Genomic DNA, 16,744 nt, shown 5'->3' with positions numbered 1-16,744 from the left:
CCCCAGATAGGACAGACTGACCCTAGCCCACCGGCACATAGARTATTGCAGCATAGATACTGGAGACTGAGACGGGGTCAGAGGACACTGTGGCCACATCCTACGATACCCCTGGACAGGGCCATCCKYGSKYGYWWWWAKCCCKKCCCCTTGGTCAAATCACAGCCCCCACACCACTAGAGGGATATCAACAGACCACCAACTTACTACCCGATTACAAGGCTGAGTATAGCCCATGAAGATCTCCACCACACGAACCAGAGGGGGCGCAAAACCAGACAGGAAGATCAACCCGCTGAAGTCGAGCATAGCGAAAAAAGCCTGGCACGACATGARGCGCCCCTCCTACAAGTAAGCTTTGTCCGTGCAAGAATAGCCCATTGGGCAGTAGCCTACTGTTTGCTGTGTGAGGCAGTTTTAATGTACAAGTACAACTCCTGGAAAGGATGTTAGTCTGTATCAGGGCCTTACCCCCAATACATCTCCTTAATGTTGATTGCCAAGCAGGTCCCATTTTTAGAGTCTTTGATATGACTCGACCAGGGATCGAACCTCCAATCTTCCAGGGTGGTAGGTAACCACACGGCCACTGATAGTTACATATAAATACCTGGTTATTGCATTGTGAAAAGTCCTATAGAAGCTCAAAATGTGGCATTGACCTCTGATCCTTCACAAAAAAAGCACGAGACGCATGACCTCTCCACTCTCTTACTCAGTGCCGCAACGGACTATATTTGAGCCCGAATGCTGTTGTACAAGCTTACTTCTTCGTCCCAGTGCTCCCGCCTCACAATGTCCCCGCGCGAATACAGGTAAACTCGACATACTGCTACGTATTGTATCTATTACCATTCAATAATCATCAATACATTTATTGAAACAAGACGGATCTGTAACCGTATCCATATTATCATGCCAACACAGCATCCTCTCATTCACTTTAAATCCCAGTCCGCTGGAATAATTGCCATGTCTGTTTAAACCCCCACACTCTCTTGAGACTTTAAAATGATGTGTGTATGTGCGTGCGCCTGTGCATGTGTGTGGGAGCGAGCATGTGTGTGGAAGTTTGGCATTTGTGTATGCGTGCGTGCATGCATACGTGTGTGTAGGGTCATACGTTAGAGGGAGTTTACAAGAGTGGAGGAGTTTGCTTACATCCAGGCACTCACTGGTTTATAATACATTCGGATAAGCAGTGAGAGACAACAGGGTTACACAATGACATCAGAGGACATGTACAGTATGTCATCCAATATCCCCCATAATCTCTCTAGCTCAACATCTCTCATTGCTCTTTTTCAATTTCAGGAAAAATCATATTTGGGGTTTCATGTGCCCTCTAGTGGTCAAAACGAGTCAACAGTTAAACAGTACACAGTAAGTGTATTATGTATCTGCGGTGGCTGATAAAATTACAGTGGGGCCTATTCAATCAAAGCTGATTTCTGTCTGACATCATTTGACCCATTGCATTTCTGTTCAAAATGTTGTATCAAGACTGCCCAAATGTGCCTAATTGGTTTATTAATACATTTTCAAGTTCATAATTGTGCACTCTCCTCAAACAATAGCATGGTATTATTTCACTGTAATAGCTACTGTAAATTGGACAGTGCAGTTAGATTAACAGGAATTTAAGCTTTCTGCCCATATCAGATATGTCTATGTCCTGGGAAATGTTCTTGTTACTTACAATCTCATGCTAATCACATTAGCCTACGTTAGCTCAACCGTCCCGCGGGGGGGACACACCGATCCTGTAGAGGTTTTAACCCTTTTGGGGGGGATTATAACAGGCCTTCCAATCAAGTTGTTGTTATGTAGACTACTTTACATGATTTGATGTTTGTAATCACTGTGGTGGAATCCAAAACACATTGGTAAAACTCCTCCAGAGAAATGGGAGAAGCAACAACATAACAATCATACCCACCTTCACTCTTACCTGTGCCAATGGTGAAGATCACAGGCTCAAACTGTCCAATGATGTTGAAATTGAAAGAACATAATTCATTCAGGTAATAATCCACCAGAGAGACTGAAAAGTCATCCCAATATTAGCGTGCCCAGTGAGAWTTGAAATCAGAATTCACAATTTATCTGCTTTCCACAGTGTACTAAGCATGACGCAACAATGCTACAATGGCAACTATGAAGCATCACAATGTGTCCCACTTGCTTTGATCTGAGCAGAGAGTGAGTTCTATGAATATAATTGTATATAATTGTCTCTCGCGCAAGAACCTGGGGGACGAGGTTAGGCAGATAAAGACATATTCTTTACTGAAATAGGCTACTGCCAATCTCAAAGGGTCTCAAACCATTTCAGCAGCACCATGGCACTGTTCACCAATGAATTGACATGTCGAACTGTAACACACTCACACAGTTGGTTGATACCAATGTCATTGTTATTGTAGCCAATGTAAATATATTTTCCATTTCTCTGTTTGATCTCATTCTGATGAAGGCGAAGATGGAGGAGTACAACAAGTATTTTTTAGAGCGAGACCTGCGCTTTTCCCAAGAGCTTTGCCACCTTTCCCCCATGTAAATCCTATTTACCTAATTCAAATGTCAGCCTACAACACGTGTTCTTGTTACATGCTTAACTTGCAAACTTAAGTTATTGACTACAATCATTATCCTACCGTTTTGATCAAAACTTGCAGCAAAGACACCTTGGCTGCGTTTCAAACTCAAAGTAGACAGCCCTCGGCCCTAAACCCTGAATTACGTTTTACATAGTCACATCCGAGTGTACCTTAAATGTCCCTTGCCCAAGTGAGGGAGAGTGATGATCGGAGAGGCAACATCCTTGGAGGAAATCTTGAAGTTGAGCTTAAAAACAACCAATCTAAAGCTATTAATGTACCTAGTAAGCTAACGTATCTAGCTAGCACTCCTGTCAGGTAGCTAGCTACAGTATGTAAAGGGTTGCGTCAATCAAATCTGGTATCAGGATAACATGTGATTCAGAGTCACCGAATATACTTTAAGTATTTTTATTTAACACAAGCGATAAATGGTAAATGCAATTTTCGTATATACGGGTTCACTGTATCACCACGCAGGGTAAAGCAGAGAACTGACTGAAATAGTACAGACARCTTCTTTTATACTGCGACAGAGGTAGTTCCAACTTTAGAGTTGGCCTGTCACAGTAGAGGCTTAGCGTGGTTTAAACTTGCTAGCCTATCGGTGGTGCCCAGGCTGGTCCCAGCCTCACAGCACACAGGATCCAGAAGTGTTTGTTGTGAAGATTGAGCTGAGTWGTCGGTTGCTACATTGCTCAGTTCCTGTTTTCTTGTTATTCAGTAATTTTCCATCTTGTCTCAACCTTGTGGTTAGCACAGTCGACACCCTAGATTAGCAACAGCCTTACTGCATTCCCGCTATGTTTGTGCAACACTATAATAGCTGGGTTAGCAACACACTATGTTTTGTGATTAACATGTCCTATTTCTATAAGGCATATATTTTTGTTAAAAAGAGAACAAAACCATCCTTCACAAGTATTAATGTACCTAGTAAGCTAACGTATCTAGCCAGCACTCCTGTCAGGTAGCTAGCTACAGTTACCCATAGCTGGCTTGCTAGTTTTATAGTTTGGTAATTTATTCCAATACATTTCAGAATTGCAAAAAAATGTTTATGAATCTAGCAAAGTTTTATAGGCTCCTCACTACGAGACTAAGCCAATTTGCCAGCGCTAAAATCTATGTATATATATATATATTTAGCAAGCTAGCTTCATACTTTTTTCTGACATGCTGAAAATGAAGCCTTGTCGATTACATTTGACACTTCACAGCCACCAGAGTTTGACATGTGACTACAATTTGCATTGAATTGTGGGTCATATCAACCTCGCAAGTGACCAAAGAGGGGGTAACGTTTGTGAATTGGACCTCCACTTAAGATGGCAATCAAACTGCATCTGGTTTCGACGGGGATTCCCCCGAGGGAAAGTGGATAGTGCAAGGACTGAGGGGGTAAAAATAACGTGAGGGGGTAAAAATAACGTGTTTCGACTGCAGCCCTTGCCTGAGGAAGCCTGCTCTGATCTGACTTTCGCGCGCCACAATCATTTTGCTGTCCAATCAAAGCGTTATGCGTCTATCGTCAAAGTAAATGTGCGGGCGTGGTTTTTGACCAAAATTCCCAAGCAGCTGAACGCTTACGGTCTCATCTAAATTTGATCTCACTTTTTTGTATTAAATAAACGGACTGGTGGCCTTTATTAAACAGGTTTCCCATTCATACATAAAAAAAATAATTGACTTGCGTTTACAAATAAGAATTTTTAAGACAAAGACCAAAAGTACAATGGGCATTGCAGTGTGATAAAACAACAGCAAATACAAGATAGGCTTATTTCATTTTCAAACGGTGATCCGTATTAGGACCTACAATTCCCATTTTTTTTGCAATTATTCTATTAAATCGCATTACTTTTCCAGTCTGAAATGCACATTTAAACATGCCATGATATTACAGAAAATCCCTGACTTGTGGGAACCCTGATTAAATTCAAAATAATAATGCTAACTACAACAAAATACAAGCCAATGTTAATAACACGTAGGTTAGCTAGCCTAAGAATCATTATCATCCACTTGTATGCCTATTTGGTGATACGTACCATTATTATTCATTAACTCAGCATTCATTTAGAGATTCATTCATTTAGACGCTATGAGACTACACCTGTGGAGGACCATTAAAAAAAACTATAAACAGCACAAGATGACACATGTCCTGCTTCATGTAACAAATCAGCTTTTATTTTGTTCAAAGCAATACTATTTCACAGGCAGACTGTCTGAATTTAACTGCACATGGAATATCATTGGTTACAATGGTGCACAGACACACACACACACACACACACAATACACACACCTGGAACATTATGTGTGTGTGAGTGCCATATCAGTATATATTTGTGTGCATTCATGCATGTATGTGTGTTTTCATGTTTGTTTTGGCATGTGTGTGTTCATGTGTGTGTTCATGTGTGTGTAACTCTGTCCTCTACTCCTGTGTGAAGGGGTAGACCAGGTATCCGCTGAACCTGTTGTACTCCTTGGTGTTGCCACACAGACTCCTGCCGGAGAGCAGCTCCACGTACACCTGGTCGCCCTGGCGCAGAGACACCAGCACCGAATGGGTGGCGCTGTCCTCCGTGTCCTCCCGGTTGTCCTCCCACACAGAGGCCACCACCTCGTTGTTCTTTATTAGCTGCACCTTGTGGTAAAGACGCTCGCCGTCCACGCCCACGTTGGAGTAGGCCGTGAAGGAGAAGGAGTAGAGGCCAGCGCGGGGGGAGGTGAAGGTACCTGGATAGAGGACACACACAGGGAGATGGAGAGGGAGTGTGAATGGGTGAGTGTGTGTATGTGTGTTTTATTTTGTATTATGTTATTTATCTAGTAAGTATGTGGGGAAATGATGCGACAACGCAGTGTGGCGTCCTACCCAGAGCGTCATTGTATCCATTGCCCTGGTTGAGAGAGATGGCGTAGTAGCGGATTGGCACGTTGCTAGTGAAGGGCCCGAAGCAGTCGCTTCTAGATCTCATCGCCGCGGTGAACGCAATCTTATTGTTGCCTGAGTCACAGAACGAGGGAAGGAGAACAGAAGAAGTTAGAAGCCTGGGACTTGAACATTAGGGATTTGACTTAATCAAACTAGGAAACAGATGTATTTTCCAGTACCTGTGACTTCCTTGATGTCGTTGTCCAATCGGGTGAGCTGCTCCCACATGTCCACCATGCGCATGAAGGTGTGGTCCTCCAGCATACTCATCTCATTGGCCACACAGCAGCAGCCCCGCTGGCTGTTGAAAGCACACTCACAGTCCCACGTCCCACAGGGCAGGGCCCCAGTCCAGCTCACTGGGGACAGTGGGGAGGATAGGGGAGGAAGGTGGGAGGGGAGGTAGAGGGAGGCAGAGAGTAGGGGTCAAAAGTTGTCAAAGCAGGACCAATAGTTTGACATTACATTTGATTGTTAAGATATGTTTGGGGTGGATAACATACAAAAGAAAAGAGAAAAAACTGAGGCGTCATGAGGTTTTCTGTTACCTGCTGCATCCCGCATCAGCTCTAAAGTCCCCATGGCCTTCACACTGGCACAGAGGCACAGCACCCCCCACAGGCACAGAGCAGACACTGCAACAAACTTCATTATCTGTAATACATAGACAGTTACTGTTGGTCCTACAGCATACCTTCAAATTACAATGAAAAGAGACTTTTGAAAACGTTTATAAGCATCGCATGGCTATGCTCTCTGCTGAGAACCAGCTGCATGAAACATAATATATTTGTAGTTCACACACTGGTCATGATGACTAACATTCACAGTCTACTCAACCCGTTCAGGACTCTGAAGTTTTAGTTAGTTTTTTGAGAATGCTTCGTCAAGATGGTGCTCTAAAGTTACATCAACCTCCTTCATTTCCTGACTGGTTTAGTCAACTGCAAAATGGTTGATATTCATAGGTCATTCCACCATCTTTGATAAAAACATGTAAACAATAGTTGATCTCAGTACCCAGATMTTATTTTCTGCGTATAAAGCATTTTGCTAAAGCAGCCTACACCCATTCTAAAACTTTTTTTCATCTACAGTTCTTTTCCCATCGGATTGGTTTTTACATTTCAAGTAAAATATTATCAACACAGTGCCTTTTTGCTTATCCAAAGCGGTCACTCATCAAAATGGACAATATAGAACTTCAGTATCATTAGCGTATTGCTTTATGTATATTCCATAACCATTGCATAGCTCCTATCTCACCAGACCTGAGAGCCTCCAGACAGTCTGAGGGCGAAGGGAGGAAAGGCAGTACTTACTGTATCGTTGTAAGAAGCCCACGTCTTGTTTCCTTGTTCTTACAGTAGGTGAGCAGACTTGGGAATCCTTCTAAGACTATGTAGGAGTTTAATGCAGGCGGGGTGGTGCTGCCGTGCTATTGGTTCCCTGTCTGAGGACCCACCCTTCCGCAGATGGATGAGAAAAGCTCCACGGCCATTTCATGTACACAAACCCCAACCCCAAAAACACAGGCTGAAGTAGGGTTCCTAACGGAGGGCACCTAGAACACATTCAATAGTCTCCCATGTGACAAGTTAAAGACAATGCCATGTCAGTGTTTCTTCCTTGGGTGTGAATGAGAGGTCCTGGAAGAAGCCAGCTCATCTTTGCCGTTGTGTGAAAATGGTAGGTTTTTAAAAGGACACCGGTGTCTGGTTTCCCTAAAACTCCCAGTGGACACAGTGTTTCGTGCTACTATTGAATAGATTGTTATGGAGGATTTTGAATGGCGTTTCCCAAATATACGTGGGTTTATTGCTGTCTCATTGAGAGGCATTATCAGTGGATCAGGAGACCCAGATATAGTGTCACCTGGTTCTCACACCTGGGTGTGGGCGGAGGTGGTGGAGAGAGTTTCTGTTCTCCACTTATTGTTGACCATCATATACAGTATTGATTGTTGTTTTGTCAGCGTTGCTGACTGTCACATGTCCCCTGTTGAGCGACCCGGTTCTTCAGATGCTATCCATTTCCTTTGAGGCGAATCAGAGAATGGAGGTCAAAGTATTGGGTTGGTTTATGTCATTCGATAACATCATCCAACTGCGACCCTAGACAGAGAATAACAGGGAGGTCATAGGGTCTATCTTACAGTAGTGCTGCTGCTGCTGATGATTACCAATGACTTTTTTTAAATGCACATACATACAGTATAGGTTTATATAAATGTTGCATTGTATGTCTGTCTGTATGCAGAATTGGGTAGGTTACATTCTAAATGTAATCCGTTATAGATACTAGTTACCTGTCCAAAATTGTAATCAGTAACGTAACTTTTGGATTACCCAAACTCAGTAACGTAATCTGATTACGTTCCGTTACTTTTAGATTACTTTCCCCTTAAGAGGCATTAGAAGATAGAAGACAAAAATGTATGTTACCAATTGAACGACATCTATTGCAGGATAAATCAATGTTAAAGTTTACATAGCTGGCCATATACAGATGTTACATTTTACTTTATGGGTTGGTTATGTAGGCTTCTTCTAACCCATCGTTTTCTACTACAAATAATAATACGATMAAATTATGTCTTTACATTAAAAATCAAAGTCTATCAGAATTCCAGTCATTCCAATAAATGTTATACCCCTTGATCTTCAAGAATAGGACTTGGAAATATGGAWGTATAGATTAGACAAAACATTTTGTCTGAGCATAACCCCAAAACTGAAGACTTATTAGCCAGCCCTAATMTTTATTTAWCCAMGCAAGTCAGRTAAGAACAAATTCTTATTTACAATGACGGCCTAGGAACAGRGGGTTAACTGCCTTGTTCAGGGGCAYAACGACAGATTTTTTACCTTGGCAGCTCGGGGATTCAATCTAGCAACCATTTTGGTTACTGCCCCAATGCTCTAACCACTAGGCTACCTGCCGCCAATTGATTTGTGTTGAAAAACAAATGCTGCGCTCATGGAATTTGATGCTTTGACCACTACTGAAAGTGCTATTTACATGTGAAAAAATGAATGCCATKTGCTGCATTTGCTGTAGACCTATTGTTTACCTTTGTGTTGGTGACACTTTGATATCTTGATAATATGCAGCTGTTCAAAGGGCAAATCTASAGATGAAACAATACCAAAACGGATGCCCCGCCTCTGACAGAGCTATGGATGCAAGGACTGACCATCCATGATATAACAATTATTGTTTGAACCATGTTATGAGGCTGTACAGTGTTTGTTTACATTTACAATGTTTACAAACATTGGAGTAAAACAAACTAATACTTTGGGTTCTCATGGAGTGTGACAGTTGAACTAAACTCATGAAGGATTTATAACTTATATTCTTCAAGAATATTCTTCAATATTCTTCAAGAATATATATATATATACAGTTGAAGTTGGAACTGTATATATACACTTAGGTTGGAGTCATTAAAACTCGTTTTTCAACCACTCCACAAATGTCTTGTTAACAAACTATAGTTTTGGCAAGTCGGTTAGGACATCTACTTTGTGCYTGACACAAGTAATTTTTCCAACAATTGTTTACAGACAGATTATTTCACTTATCATTCACTGTATCACAATTCCAGTGGGTCAGAAGTTTACATACACTAAGTTGACTGTGCCTWTAAACAGCTTGGAAAATTCCAGAAAATCATGTCATGGCTTTAGAAGCTTCTGATAGGCTAATTTACATAATTTGAGTCAATCGGAGGTGTACCTGTGGATGTATTTCAAGACCTACCTTCAAACTCAGTGCCTCTTTGCTTAACATCATGGGAAAATCAAAAGAAATCAGCCAAGACCTCAGAAAAAAAATTGGCTGTCAAGTCCAAAAATTGATGTAGCAACTACAGAATGTCCCTTTAAGTATTTAAAAAGTGTGCAACTTTGAGCGTGTGTCCATTAGGCCTATGGATTTATTTTTTATCAGCATGAATTAGATTGAGCAATAAAATCCCCAGTAGGCATTTTTCACAGGCTGTTCACTGGTTTCAAAAACAATGATTGATAGGCAGCTTAAACTTKTTGAATTCAACCATTATTGGGTTCAGATACACATTTAGATTTGTGAACAGCCATCCACAACAACCACAATCCATGAGGCGCAAATAGCTAAATGAGAAAGCAGCAGTGTGATTCACATCAATGCGCTGTGTAGATATCAATAATYAGTGATATCCTGAAGAAGGACATCTGCTTTACTGCGTTTACAATATAAAAATAAGGCTTTCCTTTCTGTAAGATCTCCCAAACCCCGAGCATTCAGACTAACGATGTTGAGTGAGTTGAATTTAAAAAAAGACAGAACACAAACTAGATAACAGAAGTAATAATGTGAACAATAAAACAAACAGTGAACCTTGAGAGGATTACTCTGACTGAAAACTACCCTCAGCTGAAGTAGCGTTGGTTAACAGTATAACAAATCTCTTTTTTTCCTCCTTTTTTGAGTTGGCAAGTGTTCATAAATTGTAGTTCACACTGTACATTAACTCGTGGCAGTACATTAAATGTACTCTTGGCAGTACTCACAGTTCCAGTATGGTTCATGTCAACAGAGTTACCCAGTAATCATTCTTCCTTCGATAAACGCGTGTGGGCCCTTGAACCCAGCCTTCTTTCCCTCTTGTTGTGCCTTCTGTATAAGCGGCCACAGTTTCTCCCTGGCAGTCTGATCCTGCGGTATCAGAGCATCTTTGATGCGGAGCTTCTTCTCGTTCAGAAACTTGTTCCCCTTGYCCATTTTCCACGAGTATTTCCATTTTTTAAGAGCAAGATGACATTGCGAGGGGGTACATCAGATCTTTGTTTCCCAAGTCGATGTACCACGTCGATCTCTTCTTAAGAGACKAAGACCAGGTCGCCCATGCCCTTAATGCTATCARTGCATTCTCTATTGCATCAGGATTAAAACGAAATGTTTCTAAATGTGAAATCTTTTGTTTATATGACTCCGATGATAAAGAAATAGAAAATATTCCTGTAAAGGACTGTGTTAAATATTTCGGAATACATCTGTCATAAAAAAAACAGACAACATATTAATTTCTCTCCTAAAATTAAGAAAAAAATATATATATTGAATAATTGGCTACAAAGGGATCTTTCTATACTTGGGAGAGTACTTCTGTCCAAGGCAGAGGGACTGTCTCGCTTTGTGTACCCCTCATTATCTTTATTTGTAAATCCCTCTACCTGTAAAGAGATCAATAAGACCTTTCTTGACTTCATCTGGAAAAATAAGTCTCACAAACTAAAYAAGTCAGTCCTGTGTAAGAAAAGAGCTGAAGGAGGTCTGGAAGTGTTGGGTTTTGTTGACATAAATAACACTTTCAAGATCAACTTGTTGAAAAGATGTTTGATCAATACTGATGCAATATGGTATTTCATTCCAAATAATTTGTTTAATAAATTGGGGGGTCTTACATTTTTACTGAAATGTAATTATATTCCTGAAAGATTACCCGCTAAATTGGCTAGGTTTCACCAACAAGTTTTAATGTCCTGGAAAATGTTTTCTGCACATTTTTTTCCCCACATAAAGCTATTTTGTGGAATAATTCAGATATAACTGTAAGGAATAAGTCATTGTTCTACCCCAGCTGGCATGAGAGGAATATTGACTTTGTTCTTGATGTTTTTGACAACAGGGGTAATATTCTTACATATGAACAATTTATAACATTGAATGAGTTTCCAATACCTTTCAGAGAGTTTATATCTGTGATCAAAGTCGTTCCCAGTGGTCTAACTACACTAATGAAAAGTCATCTTAGCTTTGGTGATGATCACAAAGTTTATCCAGAACTCAGTTTGGAAGGCGTGGGCTTACTTGAGAAATCTTGTTGTAATAAATATATAAGACACATTTTTCATTCACAGAACCAATTTACGCCTAGAGGAACATGCTTATTTTTTACCTTTATTTAACTAGGCAAGTCAGTTAAGAACAAATTCMTATTTTCAATGACGGCCTAGGAAGAGTGGGTTAACTGCCTTTTCAGGGGCGGAACGACAGATTTTTAACTTGTCAGCTCAGCGATTCGATCTTGTAACCTTTCGGTTACTAGTCCAACGCTCTAACCACTAGGTTACCTGCCGTCCCTATTCCTGACATTGTCTCTAAAAAACCTTGGTTAAGGCCTTACAAATATTGTATACCAAACTAATTTAAGGAAGTGCACTTTAAAATTCTACATAAGATATATCCATGTAAATTCTATATTGTCCAAATTTGTGGCTATTGGTGATGTCTGCGTTTTCTGTGAAAAAGAAGATAATCTGATTCACTTGTTCTTTGAATGTATATTTGTGTCAGAATTTGGAGAAAACCTTGCAGAATACTTATTTACCATTATGAAAACTACCCATGTTTTTGACATGAAGGATATAATATGTTACTATTGCAATGATAACAAGACCATTGAAGTTATTGTGATTTTTTAAATTCTTGTTGGTAAATACTTTATACACAAAATAAAATTCCAGAATTATATACCAAGTTACACATATTTTTGATTGAATTTAATTATCTTGTTAATAAGACATTATCCCTAGTGAATAACAACAAGAATATCATCTTCCTGAATCATTATAATGAGATTTTTTCAGAGTGAATACAATTGCATTAGAATTGTTTTTTAAATTATTTTATTTATATTTTTGTATGTTTTAGTATTTTATTGTTAATATTTGTGTTTTGTATTGTTAGACATGTTTGATGTAGCAATGTAAGTTGTTGATTTTTGTATATGAATATGAAAATGTATTTTAAAATGAATAAAAAAGAAAAAATATAAAAAATAAGTGATATCCGTATCGCCGTAGACTACTCCACTGCTCTTATCCTTACCTCCAAGCGTTTATTCAAATTGGTTAATCTTTGGATGCCGACAGCAGTCGTACCATTGGAAGTCATAGCTTGGACTGCAGCCTACAAAAGCCTATTCCTGCTCTTTTCTCTCGATCCATCAAATGCATTTGGTGTGTCATCCTAGTGGTCTCTGATGTGTGGTCAGATTCGCTCAGGTGGAACAAACTTAAACTTGCGCCTTTTTTCAATGCTGATTTGAATGTCATTGAGGTTTTTTTCTCGCAAACATTCTTTCCGAATTTAAAAGTAATCCTCGAAGTAATCATCMCGTTTTTCAAAAGTATCTATAATCTGATTACAATATTTTAGCTGGTAACGTAACAGGTTACAGTTTTTTTGTAATCCCTTACATACTCCCCAACCCTGTCTGTACGTTGAATGTGTATGCTATATGATATATACATAATAGTTGGAGTCCCGAGAACTGGTTGTGCTACATACTGTATGTAGCTAGTTCATAGCATTTAAGTAATGTGCTGCCGAATGTGACATAAGGAAAACTGTGAAGATATTCATATGTCAGAGGAACACCAATATTGTTGAGCCAAATACACATTGTATTGTACTTGTTCACCTCTATAGTTCAGATTCATGCAAATTATACTCTAGTCCATAACAGACTCCTCATTGGATTTTCAYTCACATTATCTCTGATTCACTGAGGTCATTGAGGTTAAATCTGTCAAGTGTGGAGTCTGATGGCAATAGAGATAGATACAGTATTTGTATTTGTTATGGATCCTCTCTTTCTAGGGTCCAGCAAAATTAAAGCCGTTATAACCRGTTTTTATYACTTTAAAAACATTACAATACATTTCACAACACATTAAGTGCGTGCCCTCAGACCACTACTCTACTACCACATATCTACAACACAAAATCCATGTGGACGTGTGTATAGTAAGTAGTGGTGGAAAAAGTACCCAATTGTCATACTTGAGTAAAAGTAAAGATACCTTAATAGAAAATGTGAAAGTCACCCAGTAAAATACTACTTGACTTAAAGTCTAAAAGTATTTGGTTTTAAATATACTTAAGTATCAAAAGTACAAGTATAAATCATTTCAAATTGTTTATATTAAGCACACCAGACAGCACTTATTTWTTTTTTTAGCCAGACTACAACATCATTTACAAACGAAGCATTTGTTTTAAGTGAGTCCTCCAGATCAGAGGCAGTAAGGATGACCAGGGATGTTCTCTTGAATTTGTACGTGAATTTGACCATTTTCCTGTCCTGCTAAACATTCAAAATGTAACGAGTACTTTTGGTTGTCAGGGAAAATGTATGGAGTAAAAAGTACATTATTTTACATAGGAATGTAAAAGTAAAAGTTGTAAAAAATATAGATAGTAAAGTAAAGTACAGACACCACAAAAAACGACTTAAGTAGTAGTTTAAAGTACTTTTACTTAAGTACTTTACACCACTGTTAGTATGTTAGCATGTGTGTGTGTATGTGTCTTCACAATCCCATAAGGTGTATTTTTATCTGTTTTTTATATGATTCTACTGCTTGCATTAGTTACCTGAATTGGAATAGAGTTCCATGTAGTCATGGCTCTATGTACTGTAGTACCATGTGCCTCCCATAGTCTGTTCTGGACTTGGGGACTGTGAAGAGACCTCTGGTGGCATGTCTTGTGGGGTATGCATGGGTGTCTGAGCTGTGTGCCAGTAGTTTAAACAGACAGCTCCGTGCATTCACCATGTCAATACTTCTCACAAATACAAGTAGTGATGAAGTCAGTCTCTCCTCTACTTTAAGCCAGGAGATATTAACATGCATATTATTAATATTAGCTCTCCGTGTACATTTAAGTGCCAGCTGTGCTGCCCTGTTCTGGGCCATTTGTAATTTTCCTAAGTTCCTCTTTGTGGCACCTGACCACAGTATTAATGCTTATGGCTAAACTTTACTGCTCTGTACACCCCTAGCCTGTACATCCCTGACAACGTGTTGAGCATAGATGTATGGTACGGAGGTCAGATAACAAGTTGAAAAATATTATCAGATTARGTAAAGTGGTGTCAAATGAATCCATTTCACTCAAGAGGACAATGTATTCTTTTAATGTGTGAACATTTGGTCTTGATGTTAATTCTTAGAGATACAAAGGTGAGTTGAGTTGAGGTGAGGTGAGTTCGTCACTTTTGTGACACATTTGATTAATTCAAGGAAAAGGTTAACGAGATAGGGTCAATATAACCCTCTACGGTCGACTCCCCAAAATAAATGGAAACATTTTCAAAAAAATCTCAAATGCTCATTTGGCATTTATCTTCATTGCGCAGAGGCTGTACTTCTACCTCACTCATCCCAGTACATTAAACGTTTGTCTCTATTTGTGGACCCTTAGGATCATTAAGTAATGTTAGTATTAGTAAGTGTTATTGCACTACTGTATTCAGAGAGAGATAAAAGAACACAGACCAAGTACTTGTTGTATAATCATGGTTTATTTTCAAAAAAATTCTAACACATGCAAACAGCTTTTTTCCCATCACTGTATACATCACCAGTTAACTTGATTGGGTAAGAAGTTGTTACCCAAAGTTGTTGGGGGGATGGTCAAGACGAGGGGGGGGGGGGGGGGCTAGTTCTGGTCCTAGAAAGATGAATGGGGTTCTGATTGACATTCACTGGAGGAGCTGGCCTCTGATCAAACACTCATCACAGAGCCTCAAGACCAGCTCCAAGTTCCCTTCCAGAAGCAGGACTGGGCAAAGGAGTTAAAGACAGGGCGAAGGTGGTGGGGTGTGGTAACCTCAGCAGCCTCAGCTTAGACTTAGTCGGTGGCGTAGAGCAGGAAGCCGGAAAAGGTGTTGTAGTGGCTCTGTTCGTCGCACAGGAAGCATCCGATGGGCAGGGTGACGGACAACTTGTCCCCGGCCTGCAGCTGGACGGCCATCACCGTGGTGGTGCTGTCCTCCTGGTCCTGCTGGTTCTGCTCGCTGCAGCCCGCCACCTGGCGCCCGTTCACCATCAGGCTGGCGCAAGCGGCCAGGTTGGCGCCGGGGGCGCCCGAGTCGCTGTACACGGTCAGGGCCAGGCTGTAGACACCGGAGCGGGGCACAGTGAAGATGCCGGTGCGGTTGTTGTAGCCCTCGCCCAGGTTGACGAAGATGTGCTGGTAGACAATGGTCTTAGCTTCACGGAAGGGGCCCTCGCAACGGCGTGTGTTGGTCAGGGCCACGGAGAAGGCACTTCGGCTAGCTGTAGATGGAAAGAGAGAGAGGGAAAGATAGTGAAATGAATATACAATGAGACAAAATAACAGCAAGCCATTTGGTTTCCAGTCAAAATGTAACACATTGGCCGGTGTTGATGTGGTAGTGGAGATAGTGGTTGCGGTCAGGTGGTCTCACCGCGGACGTTGTTGACCATGGCCTTTGCCTTCTCCAGGCCCTTCTGCAGCTCGTTCAGACTCATGTTGAAAAACTGCTCCATCCTCCACATCTGCTTCTGCATCAGGCAGCAGCCGCAGGAGGCCTGGTCCGCCAGACACACTGTGTGGACACAGACACACAGACAGACAGGAAAAAGGATTAGACAGTGGTTCTCAACACTCCTCGCTGTTTGCCATCCTCAGTGTGTTTAGTGTCTCCCTTTCTCCCCTTCCTACTCTCTCTATCCCTTACAGTTCTCTGTTTTGGAGTCCTTTGTTGTCTCTCCAGGGCTATTCCAGCTGTATTCATTGGCCAGAGCGGCCCCCAGCAAGCACAGCAGTACGATAGCTGTAGGAGGAGAGAGCAGAGACAGGACTCACACTGCTATACCAGTCAACCCTACACCACAGCCCAGCTCTAGGACTGTCCTGTAGGAGGAGAGAGCAGAGTAAAGCACACAGTTACACCACAATATGCACTCTTCCATATACTGTACACACACCTGCAGCGTCACACACCATCTTAGACAAATGGTGCATGCAGAGAGAATCAACACTACTCATAACCGAACAGACTGTATTTGAATAGGGAAAGTATAAACATGTAACTTCAATCTTTCCTAGACTACCTGATCTAGCAGCATGTTCKAGTAATATTTATAACTGTACCCTTGCGGAGCCCATTTCCCCGTACAAAAAGCAGCAGGACTGCTGCCCTCCAGGACAGGAGTTGTGCACCCCCTTGGCTACTCTAGACCAAAAGCTTAACTCCTCTGTCCTCATTCAACCACTCTGGAGCCTACATCTGCAGTTATGCTTCCCTGTCATATAGGAAACCATAGAGATGCCCACCTCTCATTTTGCAGCTTGGAGATGGCAGTCGATGTTCACAGACAGTCGGATGGGATGG

The 16,744-nt window shown here is 40.9% G+C and overlaps 2 protein-coding genes across 2 annotated transcripts; both read right to left on the bottom strand.

Moving 5' to 3' along the window:
* Positions 1-4,771: 4,771 nt before the first annotated feature.
* cbln18 (cerebellin 18) lies at positions 4,772-6,994 on the bottom strand. Its single transcript, XM_023978560.2, has 5 exons — positions 6,870-6,994; positions 6,096-6,201; positions 5,727-5,906; positions 5,488-5,619; positions 4,772-5,348 (listed from the first exon to the last, which is right to left on the bottom strand). Exons 2-5 carry the CDS (start codon positions 6,196-6,198, stop codon positions 5,044-5,046), a joined length of 720 nt encoding a protein of 239 aa, XP_023834328.1. The 5' UTR covers positions 6,199-6,201; positions 6,870-6,994; the 3' UTR covers positions 4,772-5,043.
* Positions 6,995-15,046: 8,052 nt separating this feature from the next.
* On the bottom strand, positions 15,047-16,744 carry cbln20 (cerebellin 20). The gene is made up of 4 exons (XM_023978547.1): positions 16,687-16,744; positions 16,088-16,183; positions 15,815-15,955; positions 15,047-15,662 (listed from the first exon to the last, which is right to left on the bottom strand). Exons 1-4 carry the CDS (start codon positions 16,691-16,693, stop codon positions 15,235-15,237), a joined length of 672 nt encoding a protein of 223 aa, XP_023834315.1. The 5' UTR covers positions 16,694-16,744; the 3' UTR covers positions 15,047-15,234.

Source organism: Salvelinus sp. IW2-2015, linkage group LG4p (assembly GCF_002910315.2).
Source record: "Salvelinus sp. IW2-2015 linkage group LG4p, ASM291031v2, whole genome shotgun sequence".
NCBI classification, from domain to species: Eukaryota; Metazoa; Chordata; class Actinopteri; order Salmoniformes; family Salmonidae; genus Salvelinus; species Salvelinus sp. IW2-2015.
Note: the sequence above shows the minus strand (reverse complement) of the source record. Positions and strands in the feature narration are given on the sequence as shown.

Excerpts from the sequence above, each read along its gene's own strand:
- cbln20 (XM_023978547.1), bottom strand. Across the intron at positions 15,956-16,087 it reads GGACTCCAAAACAGAGAACT|TGTGTCTGGCGGACCAGGCC; the intron begins GTAAGGGATAGA and ends GTGTCCACACAG. Across the intron at positions 15,663-15,814 it reads CATGGTCAACAACGTCCGCG|CTAGCCGAAGTGCCTTCTCC; the intron begins GTGAGACCACCT and ends TTCCATCTACAG.
- cbln18 (XM_023978560.2), bottom strand. The coding sequence starts at position 6,198 with ATGAAGTTTGTTGCAGTGTCTGCTCTGTGCCTGTGGGGGGTGCTGTGC. Across the intron at positions 5,907-6,095 it reads GCTGATGCGGGATGCAGCAG|TGAGCTGGACTGGGGCCCTG; the intron begins GTAACAGAAAAC and ends CACTGTCCCCAG. Across the intron at positions 5,349-5,487 it reads TGGATACAATGACGCTCTGG|GTACCTTCACCTCCCCCCGC; the intron begins GTAGGACGCCAC and ends TCCTCTATCCAG.